The following is a 20,981-nucleotide window of genomic DNA, read 5'->3' as shown; positions in this document are numbered from 1 at the left end:
GGGGGTCCAGGGGTCTTTTTATAGGGGGCTCCCGGCACCATGTGGGCCCATGGATCCGTGGCAACGTAAATCTGGACTCTCCATTCAAACCGACCTTGATAGATAGTGTAGATTCTTCCTCAAAGGCGGTGGAACAAAGCTGGTGCCGTCAGGTGGGCCACCGCAAAGAAGTACTTCACTGCGAAATTCCAAAGGTAATTAAGCAAGTTGTCCAGGTCCCTCTCCTCGGATCCGCCTCCTTGTACTTCACTGTGAAATTCCAAAGGTTATTAAGCAAGTGCTTCTTGACCTCTTGGAGGCCACTTATTGTTCACCGAGTATACAAATGAGCATTGATCATCTTCATCCTGTGTAAGCCATTAAACTGAATCCGTAGGAAAAAAAATAACATTAGAGACAAAGTTAAACCATAAATGTTTAGCCGATGGATGCAGATTCAGGTGATCTTATGAATAAATGAATAATAAGTGATATTAATACGGTTGGTCCTCGGTCAAAGGCAGGGGAGGAGGAGGAGGAGGAGGGGCCGGGGTACGTACCCCAAACACCAGCCATGCACACATGCATGCATGGAACGGGTCGAGGTAGGCCACTTAAAATTTGGAGCCAAAAAAACACACGCTTATATATGGCTTATCCATGAATCTCTCTTGGCCTTACGCCTACCATACCATCTCCACTATTTATAGACAAGAAATAGAAATGCCGTACGTCCATCTTCTTGGTCATTATATATATTTGCGTCTCTCAACACTACCCAATTGCTTGATAGCACATATAAACAAATTACAGCAATATAATGGCGGCCAAGATCCTCCTCCTCCTACTCATGGTCGTCGTCGTCCTTGCTGCCATCGACATGGTAGTGCTCGCGGAGGAAGCCGATCCGCGGGCACTGCCGGCGGAGTGGGCCACCGCGAAGAAGTACAAGTCCACCATGGACGCGAAGACGCGCCAGGCTTTCGACGGCGTGGTGGCCGCCGCTCCGCCGGCGAAGCGGTCCGAGGCCGTGGAAGCCGTGCTGCAGCAGCAGCTCAACATGGACGTCTCCCTCGGCAAGGCCACGGCGTCAGGAGACGAGAACAACTTCGTGAGCGTGGCCGGCGCCTACGAGAAGGCCGCGGACGCCGTCATCGCGGCGTCGCCGGCGGGCAAGCTCGGCACGATGGCGTTCGCCTTCAACGGTGTGGTGGCGCCGGACCCGGGCAAGTGCCCCGCCGTCGACAAGCACTTCTGCGAGACCTACGCCAAGACGGAGAAGGCCTTCGGCGGAGTCATCGCCACCGGCGACTCGCCGCAGAAGAAGCTGGGGATCACGGACGTGGTGCTCAAGCAGAGGCTCGCCACCGACGCGGCCATCAACAAGGCGTACGCGGAGGGGGACAGGGACAAGATCGCGAGAATCCTTGCTGCCTACGGGCAGGCGGCCGACGCGGTCGCTGCGGCCGCGCCTCCTGAAAAGCTCAGAGTCATGCAGGAGACCTTCTCGGCGGTGGCCGCCGCCGCTCATCAGGCTGCTGCTGGTGCTGCTGCAAAGCTTAAAGCTTAAGGTAGAGCTCCTGCATGCAACCACGTACACTACGGAAGAAGTGTTTCGATTAGTAAAAAAAAAAAAAAAAACCTATCCTGTGTGCCGTATTTTTGTTATGTCTTCTTTCCATTGCTAGAGAAACGGGCTTTTTTTTTGCATATATAAGCGGCAATACATGCATGCATGCACCTGTAGTAGTGTGACGATATGTACTGTGCTCTCGGTTTGTATATTGCTAGTAGCATATAAAGGTACTACTACTGATTTGTAATTGTAATTGTAATATATACAAACGAGTTTGCATGGCTCGCTATTGGAAAGCGGTTCGATTTTTTTTTTTGACGGTTATTGCTTAAACCTACAGGATAATTATAATTATCTTGATGGTTTAAAAAAAACTCACAGGGACCGTCGTAAGTGGGTCGGGGACAGATGTTTGTCCTAGGTCTGTAAGGTTACATTTACATACAACGTTCACAAATCTCATCGAGAGAAGAATAATATAACAAGAAGATATTGAAGGTTGGAAGAGATTACAGGTTTGAGATGTATAAAAGTAGAATGTATTGATTGGATAATATCTCAATTAACCATGGACGCTTCATATTTATTGCCATGGTTTTGGCACAACTCAGCTTCACTAGTGAAGTTGTTTTTTTTTTTGGAAAACAGCTTTATGAGTAGTTTTCTCGGCGAAGCTGAGCTGTTTTGAGAAAATTATTTAGCGAAACAGCTTCACTGGTGAAGCTAAGCTGTGCCAAACGGGGCAATAAATATCCATGGTTAATTGGGATGGTGTTATCCCTCTAGAAAACACTTGCAAGTCCAAAATCGACATGCTATTCGAATCTGGCATCCTAATTAAGTGGCGCAGAACAAACAGAAATACTAGATTAGTCGTGTTTTCAACGGATCTGGTCCAATTTGCACTACCACAAAGGCAACGTCACCTCTTTGATTGACAGAGGCAGGCACATCTAGGTTCAGGTCGCCTCTAGGTAAACACCTGCCTCGGTTAAAACATAGATTTAGAGAGGCCGTCGTCTTAGAGGCTCACCTCTGAAAATCGCTATTAACAAAAATAGCCATTCTAAGGGTTTGTCTCTAAAAATCTATTTAGATCTCTCCGTCTCTAAAAAGAATTGCATTAAAAAATAATCATAACTTTTTCATACGAAATTGGACGAAGACAAACTTTATATCAAAATTGTAGTTCTTGATGCAATCTAAAACTTCGTAGTTGACAAGTTTTTTATTCAAATCAGTTAGAATCCCAAAATATCATACTATTATTAATTAGAGGCTCCAACAGAGGCATCATGTTAATTCTCACCAGACACGCTAGAAAAAATAGATAAATCCTAAAAATTCTCACAATATATGATTAGAAACATCTGACCTTTAATTTGGTAGACCTCTAATCATTACCACCGATAATAGCCATTGGATCTTGCAATTTATAAAAAAAATTCCCACCATTGCTATTATGAAAAACATAAGTAACCCCCTAATTTTGCATCTAATAAATTACCCACCTCTGCCATTATGAAAGGTAATTCAAAATAATCCCTAAATTTGTATGTATATAAATTACACACATATGTCATTATAAAAAATAATTCAAAATAACCCCCCCCCCCCTAAATTTGCATCTAAATTACCTACATTTGCCATTATGAAACATAATTCAAAATAACACCCTAACATTGGACCTAAATTACCCACCGTTGGCATTACAAAGATAATTTCAAATAACGCTTTAATTATTACACACATCTGTCATTATCAAACATAATTTAAAATACCCCTAATGATTTTATAGCATGGTAATAAAGACAACAATTACTTCATAACTTCATAATGCAAATGCAAATGCAAATGGTGCAATGCAATGCAATGCAATGCATGAATTCACTTCTACCCACACGTCTCAAGGTGAGGGAGTGCGGGCTACAACGACATTGCTTTATTTTAACGTGCATTGCTACACCGGTACTTACGGCACCAATTCGGCTACGGTTTATTTAAACGCATCTCAGCGGGAAAAGTGCAAATGCAATACTTCGTAATTCATAATTAAATAGAACAGTACCACAAGCTGTAAAATAGCAATCTCCATCAAAGTAAATGATTAACTTCAAATTTCATATTATCTGGCTGGTATGAGTTACTTAAGTTTAGTGGAGGCAATTCAAATAATAAAGCCAAAGCATGTCGACCACAACACCATGTTTACTTGCCTTTACCGATGGTAATAAAAAAGGTAGACACTCTCCAACGGCAAACCACCTAATCACAAGCAAACCTCAGTACCAGCACTATCATACAAGCAATTACCAAGAACCCAACAGCCAAGTCATTCTCCTGAAATTGTCAAAGTACAGGAGGAAGCAGCTGTTGATGTGAAACCACAGGAAACCTTGAAGCTTGAAATAGGATCTGTTGTATTGATGGATGGTGCTTACATACAGAAAGGTTTTCAAATCAATGACATCCTAACAGACAGTGATCCTCCTATTTATACTTCTACTCCTGTAGAAGAACCTACCAAAACCTATTTACTGTATGTAGGCTCCAGCCCTTCTCATTTGGAACCGTCATGGGAGGATATGAATTCCTGGTATCAAGTGCAGAGGCAGACCAAAATACTGACTTTGATGAAGCAAAGAGGCATTTCAAGCAGATATATACCACAGATGGCATCTTCTGGGAGCGTCATCCATCCAGGCACATGCAATAAGCCTAACTCAAATGGAAATTGCGGTCATCCATGGTGTAGTACTCCAATCCTTGTCACCTCACCAGTTGGTCAGACCATTTCAAATCTGATACGGAATGGATTGTTCGGTGTTGAGGAGGCACTGAGATGTTGCAATGACTGTTTATCTGCTCTTGCCGCAGCAGCATCTGCAGGAGTCCGTCACAGTGATATCCGGCCAGAGAATGTGATCTGTGTCAGTAATGGTTCAAGCCATCCATATTTTGTGCTTATTGGATGGGGTCATGCTATCCTAGAAGATATAGGGATCGACCTGTAATGAATCTGTTCTTCTCATCTACGTTTGCGCTCCAGGAAGGCAAGCTATGTGCAGCATCTGATGAAGAAAGTTTAATCTATCTTATATATTTCTCTTGCGGTGGAGCAACGTTTTCAAGTCGTCCAGTCAAACCTAGTCGCCATGGAACCGACTAGGTCGATTAATCACGATTAATCGTAATCGTGATTAATCGGATGACTTGTACAAGTCGACGGTACCCCTAATCAGTCAGCAGGGACCGATTAGGATGATTAGTCATGATTAATCACGATTAATTGGACGACTTGAAAACATTGCGGTGGAGTTTGCCCAGAGCTTGACTCGGTTGAAAGTGCCCTACAGTGGAGGGAGACATCGTGGTCGAGGAGAGTTATACAGCAGAAGTTAGGCGACGTCTCAGTAGTGTTAAAAGCTTTTGCGGATTATGTTGACAGCCTTTGCGGAACCTACCCAATGGACTATGACATATGGTTGAAAAGATTGCGAAGAACAATAAATGAAGATCATGGGAAGGAGGTCGAGACATCATCATCAAGTTAATACTACGGAAGATTTTCTTGCAAAATCCAGAATGTGGAGGATCAAGAGTGATCAATCCATTACTTTTTGTTGTTGTAGATAATTTATTTGTGAAAGGTGGTCCATAGGTCATAGTAGTGTCCATCGTCTCACACCATTTCTTTGCCCCTTTGATAAGGGTATTTCAAAAATTGCAATCTGCTGCTGCTATCCTCAATGGCATCATTGTCACTGTTTACTATTCTGTGCTCCCATCTTCAGCGGTTCACAGAGGAGTGCAGTATATAGATCCTTGAGGATATCAGCAACATGATGTATTCTGTAAATGGTCTTTGGTAAATTGGTTAGCCTCTGCTCTGGTTGCCCTCTGGGATTCTGGTCCCATTTTATTTGGTGCTGTGCTAGGATTGTGGATGTTAACCGGTAGGTAAATGTGGACCTCGAGTGTGTGGTATATAGTCGATTAATTTTTGGCACTTCCTCTTTGTAACTGCTCCAGAATAGATATGCGGTTAGTGGTGGTGTGGCGTAGTAGCATTTTTTTTTAGAAGGCTAAGTTATTTGTTGGGTGCAATGTTAATTGTTAAAGGTCCTGTAAGTAATGTTCTATTGATTGAGATATCCTGCCACTGATGTTATTAGATCTCTGTCTGTATGTGTGTGCTGTATAGATTTTCCCCATGCATCAAGAAATGCCTCCTAATGGTGATGTTGTCTTTGTTTCCAACAAGGAAACACTGATGCTTGTGGTTGTGCAATTGTTTCACCTTCAGCTACTTCTGGGATGATGTCACATGCTTGTAAAATCTGTTGATGAATGTTTTGTTCCAGTAGTTTGTTTATCAGGACGACTTGTCCAGGTTTTGAACTCAGTTGCAGATTGCTTCAATTTGGAGAGCTGAAGTCCATATATTTTTTGGCAAGATATAATCAAAAAGTTATACTTCTAATAGGATTAACAAAAAAAAAGACTTTTTTTTTAAAGTAACTGTTTTTATACATAGGGTCTCATTTTGAATTTTGCACTGGCCCACCAAAAATATCAGGGACGGCGGCCCTGCAAGAAATTATGATCTGACTGGAAGAAGTATCAAGGCACAGCTGCCCTTTGTGAAAGACTAACGGGGCTAAACTAGGAGCGAGCTCTTGATGAACAGGAGCCACCCCTTGCTAGGAAGAAGGGTGCAAGGACCCTGGTCAATTAATTAACTTAACTCGAGTATTGTCCATCAGATTAACTCGAACTAAGGTAAAACTCCGAGCTCCACTAACTCGATATTCACATCTCAAGAGCGTTCCCAAACCATCGGTTACATTCACGATACAAGAACAACATAAATATTTTATTAAGTTTAGATGGAAGAAAGTAAGTCTCAAATTAAAGAGGTGATTTATTATCAAAATAAGGCCACCACTAGTCTATACTAGGTCTTGAGACTCTTCCGTTTGTAGTCACTCATCTAGCTTTACATGAAGCAGAATGAGGCGCTCATCTCGTCCACTTGTATGTGTTCGAACTAACTTGATTATGAGTCAAGTGGCCATCTTGATCGTCAGGGACCTAAAACAGCTTAACGACAAATACCTTGAGTACGGGGTTTCTCAGAGGGCTTATACCAACATATGGATAAATATAATCCTTTTGTGGATGCAAGAAGGAAATTGGGTTGTTTGTTCAGTTTTGCAAAAAGTATGGTTCTTGCTAAAGAATGACACGTTATGTTCAATATTTTCATTACTTAGGTTAAACTACATTATTAAAACTAGACCAAGTTGAACAAACCAGTAGTCATCATGTGCAAATAGATATGCAGAAAAAGAGAGAGTAATTTAGAAAATGCAGAAAACACATCTGTTTGTGTCTGAATTACTGATCAAAGAGGATGCTATTTAATAAAAATTTCCCATTCAAATCAAGTACAAAGTTTTGTAATAATAACAACATGAAGAGGGCACGTTAGGTTGGCATCATGCATTTGTTCTTTCTTTTTTTTCAGGAGAATACTATGAGAGCCCTACTGAATATCTTTTCTTATAAATAAATAAATATAAGGCAAATTGTTCATGTACAAAGGTCTGAAGGAAGAAATTTAAGCAGACATCAACTGATGCTATTCTGATTGAATCTAAACACTAATTGTGGTAGAAATTTATTCGACACTCTTTCCTTCTCCATTTGGAAAGCATGGTACTAAATGGAATTTCACAAGGGCACTCCTCTGTTCCAAACAGTGACTGTACAAAGTTCCCAAGGAGATTACTGCATTCTGAACAAGCCCTTGAATGCATGATGTAACTTATTCCCAAATCCCAATGACTTCAGTTCACTGCCACTTCAGGGGGCAGTATTCAGCCGATTCCCATCTTCCATAAGCTGTTCAGGGTAGGGAATTCTTTATAAAAAGCATGATTTCAAATGGAACACAGACACAGTAGTGTTGCTCGTGATATCTGTCTGCACAGTATACATACTTTCTCTTGGTGGCAGGAAACCCCTTTGCAAACAGGGCAAATGCATCAAATCAGACGACAAACAGTGAGTAGTCACAGAGGTTAATCACCATCTAGCAGAGCTCCAAGTGCTGATATGCTGAATGTCATTTCAGAGCACATTGAGTGTTTTCATAGTGCATTCATAAATTCATCTGTCTAACAGTAACATTTGGCACCTTGGATAGATTAGCAGAATTTCCCAAGCATCAGTCACGAATGTCAGAATCGGTAATTGTAAAGACCTTCTGACAAAATAAAGATCATAAACAGGACTGTACAGATCTCATATTCATATGATCTTATAAGTTTATATATACTTGCATTTGAAGCTTGAGCTCTTATAGAATGCGTAGCTACTAGCTATATTTTAAGTGAGTGTTTCTTGTGTTGCACACGCCCAAAAGGCCAAAATGCATCTAGTAGCAAACAGGTTAGGAGCAGCTTGGAACCAGCTGCAGAGTTTATTGTTGCTGGTTCCTCTTGTATGAGCTTCTGAGACATAACCAGTAAAGTGGCCGCCAAATTTTGGTCCCGTCCTCCCTGAGCTCTTTCGGGTGGTGAATTTCTTTCAAAGTATCTGAGCTCAGGTCATACACAAATGCCCACTCTGTTAGCGTGCCGTCACCAGAACGTGCTTGAAGTGCCAAGCCGTAGACATGGCATGGTTTCTCTTGATAGCAGGGTACTCCCTGGCAGAAAGGGCGAAGCTTTCGCCCCGACCAAGGAAGAGAGAGTGGTCGCCGAGGTCCGTCACTCTGTCGCGGAGCTCCAGCATATTCTCCGGCGTCCATTCCGTCTTATACACCTCGGCGAAGGACGGGTGGCCGCCCTCGACGCGCAGAATGACGAGCAGCAGTTCGCCGGCGCACGTCACCATCTGCGCCCCGCGCACGCCGTGGTAACGTTGGCAGCTGCAGCGCCAGAACATGGGTTGGCTCATGTTCATGAGCCAGACGCGCGGCGGCGCCGGCGCCGGCGGCGCGAGGCTGATGTCGCAGACGACGAGGACCCACCTCCAGTCCATGTAGTATACCCTCCCCCCGTGGAACGCGACGGTCTCGATCCCCGCGGTGCCTCGCTTGGACAGGACGCTCCAGGCGGCGTCCCCAGGCCGCCAGAAGAAGGACTTCTGCGCCCCCTGGTTGCCATAGAGTTGGGTCCCCACCGCCACCCAGTCCGACGACGGCGACGCGAGCGGGTCTCCGGAGAGGAAGACCTGGACGAGGTCGCCCAGGGGCGGGAGCCGGAGCTCGGCGCCGGAGGCCGGGTCCCACAGCACGAGCCGCGTGGGGGGCCGCACGCTGTCGGCTGGGGCGAGCCAGCCGCGAGACGCGCCGAAGCAGTACGGGAAGCCCGACCGGGGGGTGGCGGATCTCCACCTCGTGCTGGAGGCGGCGGCGAGGGAGCTGCCAGACGGAGTAGCGGCCGGGTGCTGGCAATCGGCTGCTCCGGCCCGTGCGGCGGGCCACGACCCACGGGCGGAAGGCGGTCGGGGGAGAGGTGGAGGCTCGCCAGTGTGCGCAGACCTGGTGGATGTGGAGGTGGTCGGCATCGGTGGACAGGTGGTGGGAGATCTGCTCTAGGAGATCGCCGGGGAGTGAGGACCAGCTGGAGCCGCCGGTCGCCATGCCCATGGGTACACAGATGCGGGGACGTTTCATTGCGAGTTGCGACCGACTTTTTGATATTATATACAAGTGTGTGTGTATATATATATATATATAACTACCGTTCTAGAGCTGGCCATAGAATAACTTATTCTATGGCCACTTTGAGTTACGATAATTACTATTTTAATTTACGAGATTACAGTAACTTCTTATTAAGTGATTTACTAAAACATTATGGTAAATATCATCGTAAGTTATAGTAACACGAGTATCGTAAATGCATATTCATGTTATCGTAAATTGGTACAAACATTATCGTAAATCAAGGTGGCTATAGAATAAGTTATTCTATGGCCAGCTTACAGAATAGCCTTACCCTATATATATATATATATATATATATATATATATATAGAGAGAGAGAGAGAGTATATTCAGTAGTCAGCTACAAAATAAGTTATTCTGTAGCCATCTCTATTTACGATAATTTTATATACTAATTTACGATAATGTCAATACATATTTACGATAGTTGGGTTACTATAACACATGGAGATATTTACCGTAAAGTTATAGTAAACCACTTAGTAAGGAATTACTATAATATCGTAAATTAATATAGTAATTATCGTAACTCAAAGTGACTACAGAATAAGTTATTTTGTAGCCAGCTATATTATATATATATATATATATATATATATATATATATATATATATATATATATATATATATATATATATATATATATATATATATATATATATAACTACTCTTCTGCAGCTGGCCATAGAATAACTTATTCTGTGGCCACTTTGAATTATGATAATTACCATGCTAACTTATGAGACTACAATAACTCCTTACTAAGCGATTTACTATAACATTATGGTAAATATCACCATGAGTTATAGTAACACGAGTATCGTAAATGCATATCCATGTTATCGTAAATTGGTACAAACATTATCATAAATCAAGGTGGCTATAGAACAAGTTATTTTATGGCCAGCTGCAGAATATATATATATATATTCTCCGTGCTTATTACATTATGATAACCTATAGTTCTACTATTAGGAAAACAAATCCGGTTACAACAAGAAAAAGGGAACCCTTACCAGCAGTGGTGGTGGGTGTTGTAAAACATATCCTGTTCGGCTGGTGGTTTCGGCCGGCTTTTCACCCTTATCGTAGCTTATTCTCTCTCACATAACACTATTGAATCAGCCATAAAAACCATTAGCCAAACAGCCCGATTCTAACCCGAAAGAAAAGAAAGAGGAGGAATCCTAATTTTAAATTGTATGCGAGCTCTTACCAAACGCTAATGGCCTATAATTGGATACCTTACTGACTTTAATGCAGAACTCCGCAGATTAAAGGTTATCAGAAGACTTAACAGATTATTATCACTCCTGTGGTGGTGGAAAGGCTCAGCAATCACATGAAGCTGAAACTAAACTGGACCAATGGTTGATATATGCCATGTTTCAGAAGCAGCAAGAGAATTCTTCCATATGATTTTTCCCCCATCATTGCATCATGGTTTCAGAAGCATATGCTGATATGAAGTTAGTTAATGCAATGATTAATTTTGCATGGTTTATCCTGCCTTGAATATTACAGTACATTTTTTCAGTAAGAGAAGTTTTGTACTCAATTGCATATGCTACTTGTTCCTCCTTGTGCTTCCCATCCACATTCTTTATTTTGCTGCCGCAATATTGGCTTCCTACGTAGTGAACTCAAATATGCAATTTTTGGCATGTTTTACAATTAGCTGATTAATGATTGTTTTTTAGGCAACGCATAGCACATCGAGAGAGGCATTTAGATGAAGTGGAGGTAAAAAAAAACTCTTCTTGAGCATTTCATCGAACACATCAGAAACATGGCGATCAATCCCCTACCTTGCGCTGGTGGACGCTGGTGAGGAGGTAAGGTAGTCCCCGGCGAGCTGCAGCCTCTCCTTGGCGTGCACCGCCTTCGACACCCGCCAGTACCTTTTTTAAAAAAAAAAGTTTTTTCAATCATTTTGGGAAAACTTTTTTGAATGTTTCGAATCACTGTTACGGTCGTTGTGGAATGTGAATTACAAGAAAGAATCAGCATTTGCACAAGCTCATATTATTACTTCTAACGAAATTCCTCCAAGTACAGAGCAGGTACCAAGTATGTACATCCTTTATTTTCCATCATGTTGCAGCGTTGCAGTCTCAGCAATGATGTTTTCTAAGCGGCTGTTTTAAGGGGTTCAGTTCTGCAAATTGAAGCAATCTGCAACGAGTTCAAAACCTGGACAGGATATGTTAACAGACTATATTAGGGAACAAAACATTCATTACAACACAACTTAAGAGCATGTGGCATCATCCCATGAAGTCAATGAAAGGTGAAACAATTGTACACGCATCAGTGTTTCTTGTTGCAAACAAAGATAGTATCACCATCAAGGCATTTCTTGATGCATATGGAGCAAAGTAGTACCCCCACAGCCCACGCACAAAGAGATTTAAGAACAGTAGCAGGATACGAGTTTGAGCAGCTCAATGGAACATCATTTACAGGACCTTGAACATCAACAACAATAACATCAACAACAACAACAACAACAAAGCCTTTAAGTCCCAAACAAGTTGGGGTAGGCTAGAGTTGAAACCCAACAGAAGCAATCAAGGTTCAGGCACGTGAATAGCTGTCTTCCAAGCATTCCTATCTAAGGCTAAGTCTTTGGGTATATTCCATCCTTTCAAGTCTCCTTTTATTGCCTCTACCTAAGTCAACTTCGGTCTTCCTCTGCCTCTCTTCACGTTACTATCCTGACTTAGGATTCCACTACGCACCGGTGCATCTGGAGGTCTCCGTTGCACATGTCCAAACCATCTCAACCGGTGTTGGACAAGCTTTTCTTCAATTGGCGTTACCCCTAATCTCTCACGTATATCATCGTTCCGAACTCGATCCCTTCTTGTATGACCGCAAATCCAACGCAACATACGCATTTCCGCGACACTTAGCTGTTGAATACGTCGTCTTTTCGTAGGCCAACATTCTGCACCATACAACATAGCAGGTCTTATCATCGTCCTATAAAACTTGCCTTTTAGCTTCTATGGTACCCTTTTATCACATAGGACACCAGACGCTTGCCGCCACTTCATCCACCCTGCTTTGATTCTATGGCTAACATCTTCATCAATATCCCCGTCCCTTTGTAGCATTGATCCTAAATATCAAAAGGTATCCTTCCTAGGCACTACTTGACCTTCCAAACTAACATCTTCCTCCTCCCGAGTAGGAGTGCCGAAGTCACACCTCGTATACTCAGTTTTAGTTCTACTAAGTCTAAAACCTTTGGACTCCAAAGTCTTCCGCCATAACTCCAGTTTCTAGAGCAGTTACAAATTTACTGACTGATTAACAGTTTAGACACTGATCACAAGAAAAACAAAATCATCCTGAAGCCTACCAGAACCGAATAAAATGGGACCAGAATCTCTGAAGGCAACCAGAACAGAGGCTCACCAATTTACCAAAGATTCACAAAATACATCATGTTGCTGATATCCTCAAGGATCTCCTGTATGAAGGGCTGAAGGCAAGACCACGGAATAGTAAACATTGACAGTGATCCCATTGAGGATAGCAGCAGCAGACTGCAACTTTGAAATACCCTTATATACAAGAAATGGTGTGAAACGATGGACAATACTATGACCTATGGACCTTTCACAAATAAATTATCTACAACAACAACAAAAGGTAATGGGCTGATCACTCTTGATCTTCCAAATTTTGGATTTGCAAGGGAATGTGCTGCAATATTAACTTGAGGATGTGTCGACCTCCTTCCCATGATCTTCATTTATTGTTCTTCGCAGTCGTTTCAACCAGATCTCATAGTCCATTGGGTATGGAGTTCCACAAAGGCTGTCGACATAATCCGCAAAAGCTTTTAACACTGCTGAGATGTCGCCCAACTTCTGCTGTATAACTCTCCTCGACCATGATGTCTCCCTCCACTGAAGTGCACTTTCAACAGAGTCAAGCTCGGGGCAAACTCCACCACAAGAGAAATATAGAAGATAAATTAAACTTTCTGCGTCAGATGCTCCACATAGTTTTCCTTCCTGGAGTGCAAATGTAGATGAGAAGAATAGATTCATTACTGGCCGATCCCTATCTTCTAGGATAGCATGACCCCATCCAATAAGCACAAAATATGGATGCCTTGAACCATTATTGACACGGATCACATTCTCTGGCAGGATATCACCATGACGGATTCCTGCAGAAGCTGCTGCAGCAAGAGCCGATAAACAGTCATGGCAACATCTCAGAGCCTCCTCAACACCGAACAATCCATTCCGTATCAGATTTGAAATGGTCTCACCAACTGGTGAGGTGACAAGCATTGGAGTACTGCACCATGGATGACCACAACTTCCATTTGAGTTAGGCTTGTTACATGGGCCTGGATGGATGACCCGTCCAGAAGATACCATCTGTGGTATATATCTGCTAGAAATACATCGTTGCTTCATCACAGTCAGTACTTTGGTCTGCCTCTGTACTTGGTACCAGGAGTTCATATCCTCCCATGCTGGCTCCAAATGAGAAGGACTGGAGCCTACATACAGCAAATAGGTTCTCGTAGGTTCTTCTACAGGAGTAGAAGTATAAATAGGAGGATCACTGTCTGTTAGGATGTCATTGATTTGAAAACCTTTCTGTTTGTAAGCATCATCCATCAATACAACAGATCCTATTTCAAGCCTTAAGGTTTCATGTGGTTTCACATCAACAGCTGCTTCCTCCTGAACTTCGACAATTTCAGGAGAGTGACTTCGCTGTTGGAATCGAAATAAGCCATTCCCATTAGCTTGTCTATCAACCAAATGTCTTTCTGATCTTCGACTTTGTAGCCTTGAACTATGTTCCGTCGCCAGTTCATCGAGAGAATACTTAGGCTCTCCATAAAATTGGATCATTGAGTGAAATATTGCAATGAGAACCTGAAGGGTCCCAATGTCTCCCCAGTTAGCATTCCCAAGTTTGTTCCATACTCGATCTATGGAAGAAACTGAAATTTTGGCATGTTTCTTTATCCATTCAGCAGCACAGTCATAAACATTGTTCAGATCAAAATCCAGCTTGTTCAAATCACCTTGCACTTTTACCACTCCTCCAAACTGTGAATCAACAAGAAGCAAGTAAACACAGTCTGAATTGCGAAGAACAGTAGAGGATCTACCAAGGCTTCGAGATAGTAGGACACGCAAAGCAAAGAACAGTGCCTCCCCTAAGACAGCAGGAGATGGCTCCTGGTCACCCTGTGCGGAAACCATTCCGATATCTGGTCTCAACAAAGCCAACACGACAATATGATCCCATCTTCCTTGTGAATGCTTCAAATTCTTCAATAGTATAGCGGTTGCACAAACACCATCGAGTTTTCCACTGCTAATAGCCTTCTCAGCAGGATAAAATTTGGAGCTTGTGCTGTGTATACAGGCAACTGAGAATGGCATTGCTTCATCAGGACCCCAGAAAGTTTGCCACAATCCTTTAATGCCTGCATGAAGGAAATCCTCTAAAGCAAGATATGCAGTAGCTTCAAAAACATCTGATGTCGATGCATATAGAGCATTTGGCATCCGTACTAGCTGCTGAAAAGTAACACCCTCCAGAGCATAATCAAAATTCTGTAATTCTGTAAGGTCGAAAGGAACATCAAAAGCTGGCTTCCTGAAACCACAATCTTCACTGTGACCAGAGAACCAATCCTCTAGGCTTGAAGTTAAAAGTTCACTGTCCACAAACTTCCGGAGAAAATCTTTGCATGTTGATGATGAGAAATTACGGTGCCGGCCTCGTGATGAAGTACTAGACTTCTTTGGTGCTGAACCGACTGATACATGGTCAGGCGATTGGTCTGCAAAATTGCGTCAAATCCCTCAGTTACTAAGTGTAAAGTTTGTACAAATGGATGTTCAAATAATATAATATGAAAACTTCAAGAAACTCTAGGATCCAAGATGAGCAATCAAAGGACAAGTAGCAGATAAACAATAGGGTACTGAAGATAGCAAGTGTAGCATGAAACAATACATCACAAGAAAATCTGGCACATAAAAGTTGCTCTACAAAGATGTCTACTTGGTTTAATCAATCAATACCTAAACACAATACCAATACAATCATATATGGGCATGACTTTTTTGGAGATTTTTCTGGATGTGCCCAACAAGTCCATACAAGTCAAAGCAAAAAGCATAGAAACTTAAATATGGATCCAATATTCAGGACGATCAGAGAACGTGTCAAGGGCGTCGGTGCTCAAGGTAGCAGGCCCTTGACTACGAAGCTCATAGCTTGGGTTGGTAATGGCGTGGGGTTTATCCCCTGGACGCCCTATGTTGAAGGGGATGAGATTAAGATGAAGGGGATGAGATTAAGAGCAGCAGAGGTAGATTAGGAGATAACTTGTTTCTTGATTGCCTTCTCATAAGCTGATTACAGGGTATATATAGGACTGCCCAGCCCCTAGGCGCCAGCCACAAGCTCCTTGGTTCTCTCCCCATTAATCATCATTAATCTCTCATTAATTCTATCCTTTCCCCAGACTACTAATTGTCATTAACTACAACTGGTGCCCCCTTGGAGACTGCCCTAGCTGCGTCTCGAGCCTTGGAGCACCTTTGATATTGGCGCCCCCACATGACATCTACCCCTCCCACCAGTTGTAGTTAATGACAATTAGTAGTCTGGGGAAAGGATAGAATTAATGAGAGATTAATGATGATTAATGGGGAGAGAACCAAGGAGCTTGTGGCTGGCGCCTAGGGGCTGGGCAGTCCTATATATACCCTGTAATCAGCTTATGAGAAGGCAATCAAGAAACAAGTTATCTCCTAATCTACCTCTGCTGCTCTTAATCGCATCCCCTTCATCTTAATCTCATCCCCTTCAACATAGGGCGTCCAGCCCTTGACGAGCAGCTCGTCCTCGAGCTGGAAGCTTGGGTAACGCTTGGTGAAGCTGTCAATGTCCTCCCAGGTAGCGGAGGTTGAGGGCTCGCCTTGCCAATGTATCAGGACTTGGCGGACGCCTCGGGCCAGCCTGGTGCGTGAGGCGCATTCGGGAACCGGCTGTGTGGCGCCATAATGCATAGGAGGTAGAGCCGGGGGGATGGCCGGGGGAGTGCCCACGAACTTCTTCAGGAGCCCGACGTGGAAGACATCGTGCAGCCGAGCGCGGGGAGGGAACTCGAGGCGGTAGGCGATGTCGTTGATGATGGCAGAGATGCGGTACGGCCCATAGTACCGGGGCCACAACTTCCCTTTGGTGACGCCGTGGAGGGAGGCCGGGGCGCGATGGCGGAGACGAAGCCAGACCCAATCCCCCACGCTGTAGTGAACGTCATAGTGATGCTTGTTGTAGAACCGCTTGTAGACGTCCTGAGCTTGCTCCAGCCGGGCCCAGGCATCAGCCAGCATATCATCGCGTTCCGCCATGGTCTTGGCCACAAGTGACCCTGGTTTCACCCGGCTCATAGGAGCGGATGGAGGGTGGCTCACGGCCGTAGACGAGCTGGAATGGCGTGGTCTTGAGCGCGGACTGAAAAGCGGTGTTGTAGATGTATTCCGCCCATGGCAGCCAGCGCAGCCACTGACGAGGGCGATCGTCCAGCAGGGCTGGCAGGAGATCAGCCGCGCTGTACGTCCGTAGAGAGGGGCCGGTGCCCCCGGCGATGCCTGTCCAGCACACCCTGTGATCTCGGTGCCAGAAGGACATGGTGAGTGCGCCGAAATCCCAGAGGATCGGGCCAAGGGAGGCCAGCCACTCGGTGTCGAGGACGACGTCGTAACCGGCCAGAGGAAGTGCGAAGAAGTCGGTGGAGAATGGTTCGCCGGCGAGGGAGAAGGAAAAGGCACGGTAGACGCCGGGGCACGACACCCTTTCCCCATTCGCCACCGTGACCTTCATGTTGCCGCGGGGTCGGAGCTTGAGGGAGGTGCGTGCTGCTGCTTCCTCGGACACGAAGTTGTGGGTGGAGCCCGAGTCCAGAAGGGCCAGTAAGGACGCCCCGCCCAGCTGGATGCGGACCTGCATGGTCTCGCTGGAGCGGACGCCTACCATGGCGAGTAGTGAGATGAGCGGGCTGGCAACCGCAGCATCGGTCTGCTCAGGATCGTCGTCGCCATCGGCCTCGGCCAGATCAAGGAGGAAGATGTGCTGGCAGACGCGGTTGTGACCCCTGCCAAACTTCTCGTTGCAGTTGAAACAGGGGCCCAAGCGGCGCCGCTCCTCCATCTCTGATTGGGACAGCCGCTTCACCTTGCGGCCCTCGACGGTGAGAGAAGGGGCGGCTGCACGGGGTGGGGGGGCTGGCAAGGCCAGCTGTGGTGGTGGCCCCGGCAAGAGGCCGTGTGAGGCCTGCTGTGGCGCAGGCGGAGCTGGAACAGCGGCGGGGTAGTACTGCTCGCGCAGCTCCAACTTGCGCGCGAGGCTCATGGCGATGACGAGGGACTGCGGGTTGTGGACTTCCACGTCGAGGCTGAGCGGCGGCTGCAGTCCTGCCGTGAACGCTTGTACACGCTGCGCCTCCGTGAGCATGCCGACGCGAGGAAGCAGCGCCTCTGGTACTCCGCTACCGAGCTCGTCCGCTTGCACACCATTAGCTCACCAAGGGGGTTGGAGCAGATCGGCGGCCCAAAGCGGAGGTTGAGGAGCTCGAAGAAGCGGTGCCAAGACGGCGTACCCTCGTCCTGCTGCACTTGGAGGAACCACATCTGGGCGCCGTCTTCAAGGTTATATGACGCCATCCAAACTTGCTCCTCGGCTGCAATACGCTGTTGATGAAAATACGACTCACATCGGTTAAGGAAGGCCAGCGGATCGAATTTCCTGTCGAGCTTGGGAAAGTCCAGCTTCTGGAACCAAGGTGGGCGGTCCCCGTGGTGGTCACCGTGGCCCGAGCCTCGCGATCTTGAGCCGGAGAACGCCGGTGGCTGCGCCTGCTGAAGAGCGGCGACCTGCTGTTGAAGGTCGTTGATGGTGGCGTTCATGGTGGTGGTGAGGGCCTGGATCATCTTGGCCAGGTCGGCGGTGGACGGCTCAGCCATTGGCAAGGATGTGGAGGCTGCTGAGGCGGTGGGTGAAGCAGGGGTTGATGGCGAGGTGGCTGCAGGGTTGGAGTGCGGGGCGGAGGTGGAAGAAGATCGCCGGCTAGCTGATACCAAGTTGTCAAGGGCGTCGGTGCTCAAGGTAGCAGGCCCTTGACTACGAAGCTCATAGCTTGGGTTGGTAATGGCGTGGGGTTTATCCCCTGGATGCCCTATGTTGAAGGGTATGAGATTAAGATGAAGGGGATGAGATTAAGAGCAGCAGAGGTAGATTAGGAGATAACTTGTTTCTTGATTGCCTTTTCATAAGCTGATTACAGGGTATATATTGGACTGCCCAGCCCCTAGGCGCCAGCCACAAGCTCCTTGGTTCTCTCCCCATTAATCATCCTTAATCTCTCATTAATTCTATCATTTCCCCAGACTACTAATTGTCATTAACTACAGCTAGTGCCCCCTTGGAGACTGCCCTGGCTGCGTCTCGAGCCTTGGAGCGCCTTTGATATTGGCGCCCCCACATGACAGAACGAACACCAATCTACTAACAAAAATGACTTATCAAGTCAACTTGAATTTACCACAATGATCATTGGAATTAGAAAGCCAAGAAATACAGAGAACCAGAGATAACCAAATATGAGCAGTAACTTCATTTACTGGACAATAGAATTCTGAGTAACCAAATGTAGTAATCCCATCCTATCCTTCATTCCTTCTACAAAACTCTACATGAGCATATCCCTCACCATCACCATTACAAAACAAAAAGAAAAAGAAAAAAAAATGAAACTTGATAGTCTGGCAGCAGCAAAGATTGTACCATGGTAACCACTGCTGCAAGGACACTATAGATGTTTACTGTTTAAAAATATACGATACCAACTTCTGCTTTGTAGATATCAAATGACTGAAATTCCAAATGAACTGAATTGGCAGTCCTACATTTTGCAATCTTTACTTCATTTATATTGTGTCACAAGGGGACACAAGAACATAGCATTGCTGCTGACCGAAGTATACATGGCATCTATGCTTGAACACCACAAAAACTCAGAAACTTAGGCTGAATATGCAATGAATTCTAAAATGTGGTATATTATTCAACTAAACTTGTGATTGGGGAGCTGTGGATTTGTAATTACCATAATACCATTTTCAAGCTAACCCACAGGACTGGAATGGACTTGTTTTCCTTTCTGCATAGAAAAATATACCCATCTCAATTTCGTTCACACACGATCCTGATTCCTGGAACCTAAAACTGACTAGGATACATTCCCAAAACTGAACTGGTCCAGCCTTAAAATAAGTAAAAACTTATCAGCAAGCACACATGAGCTGCAAAACATTCACAGCCCGCCTCATAGCATGCGAAACAGTTTACTTTCACCCTATATAAAGCTAACTAAAGACCCGCATCAACCACCGCATTCGAAGCTAAAATCAAAGGTTGGGATCCACTTAAGCTATACATTGGCAGTTGGCACTGCGAAAAATTAAACCTTTGCCTGCAGCTCTCCCAAATCGCACCGCCACATCCGCCCAAAAGAATCAAGAAAAATCAAAGAGCAGAACAAGCAATCCGCCCAGGATTTGTTGTGCTTCGACCAAGGTGCAGGCCCGAACCGTGGGGAGAGAAAAAAATCCGGGCGAATCGAAACAGCGCCGCCCAAACTGTTACAGCTCAGGGAAACCCCGCGGCAGATCTAGAACGGAAGCTATCAACTACCCCCCAAGAAGGAAACCAAGTCCAGCAGAGCGAGAGATGGGGGGAGAGGGGTCGCAGCTCGTACCTTCCATGAGGCGGCCGGGTCGTCGTCCTCGCCGGCGGCTAGATTGGAGCGGCTGCTGGAGCTGGAGCGGTAGGGCGACTACTCCCAACTGCCTCGGCGCAGCTCCGTGGTCGCTGGACGGCCGCCCCAGCCCCAAGAAAAGACATCCGTCGCCCTCCGGAAACAGACGGAAGGAGATGGAAAAAGGTGGGATTTTTATTTAGGGAAAATCGATCGGACTACTTCGGTTTCTTTCTTTCTTTCCACCGCTCCCCGAATTCCGGTGGTGAGCGAGCGACGGCAGAGCAGAGAGCTTGACTGGCTGGGACGCCCGTTCTTCCCCTTTTCCTCCCTCGACGGCTCGACTCGACCCCAGACGACCCTTTTTTTTTTAAACTGGGAGCAGAGCAGAGCTCACCTTTTTGTGCGTGCAGGTGCAGTGCAGTGTGGTTGAGTGGAGGAGGTGCCTGTGTGCGTGCGCTGTAGCTGAGCTGTGCTGTCTTGGGCTTTGCTCTTTCTTTGCGGTGGACTCTCCGCCTATTTGGTTGGTTTTCATATCGTCGCCGGTTCGGGAAGAAAAACTGCTGTTTAATTTATGTGAGAGAAAAATATTATTTTAGTTGAAAATTTACGATCGTTTACGATAAGCCATAGCCAAACGAACAGGCTGTCTGTTTGTTGGCTGGCTTGGCAGCAAAGATGAGATGACATGACATGTGCAATCAGCCCACGTTATTGAATCAGCTTAAATCAGCCGGTTTTTATACCCGTCGAACGCTCCTATAGATTATTTGGCTGTTTAGCATCCTCTGTGCAATGTTTAGAATGTCTGTCTGCCGTGAGTTTAAGGTGAGAATATATAATATTAATTTACCGCCTTGCAGAT

General features: G+C 45.3%; 2 protein-coding genes and 1 pseudogene across 2 annotated transcripts; 2 read left to right on the top strand and 1 right to left on the bottom strand.

Moving 5' to 3' along the window:
* The first annotated feature begins 742 nt into the window (after positions 1 to 742).
* On the top strand, positions 743 to 1,849 carry LOC136481218 (uncharacterized protein OsI_030282-like). The gene has a single exon (XM_066478572.1). It carries the CDS (start codon positions 800 to 802, stop codon positions 1,547 to 1,549), a length of 750 nt encoding a protein of 249 aa, XP_066334669.1. The 5' UTR covers positions 743 to 799; the 3' UTR covers positions 1,550 to 1,849.
* A 1,930-nt stretch (positions 1,850 to 3,779) lies between these two features.
* LOC136479103 (uncharacterized) lies at positions 3,780 to 5,109 on the top strand (annotated as a pseudogene).
* A 7,669-nt stretch (positions 5,110 to 12,778) lies between these two features.
* On the bottom strand, positions 12,779 to 20,488 carry LOC136481217 (uncharacterized). Its single transcript, XM_066478571.1, has 2 exons — positions 20,117 to 20,488; positions 12,779 to 15,130 (listed from the first exon to the last, which is right to left on the bottom strand). Exons 1-2 carry the CDS (start codon positions 20,121 to 20,123, stop codon positions 13,020 to 13,022), a joined length of 2,118 nt encoding a protein of 705 aa, XP_066334668.1. The 5' UTR covers positions 20,124 to 20,488; the 3' UTR covers positions 12,779 to 13,019.
* Between the last annotated feature and the right edge of the window lie 493 nt (positions 20,489 to 20,981).

The sequence above is a fragment of the Miscanthus floridulus genome, chromosome 9 (assembly GCF_019320115.1).
Source record: "Miscanthus floridulus cultivar M001 chromosome 9, ASM1932011v1, whole genome shotgun sequence".
NCBI classification, from domain to species: domain Eukaryota; kingdom Viridiplantae; phylum Streptophyta; class Magnoliopsida; order Poales; family Poaceae; genus Miscanthus; species Miscanthus floridulus.
Note: the sequence above shows the minus strand (reverse complement) of the source record. Positions and strands in the feature narration are given on the sequence as shown.

Excerpts from the sequence above, each read along its gene's own strand:
- LOC136481218 (XM_066478572.1), top strand. The coding sequence starts at position 800 with ATGGCGGCCAAGATCCTCCTCCTCCTACTCATGGTCGTCGTCGTCCTT.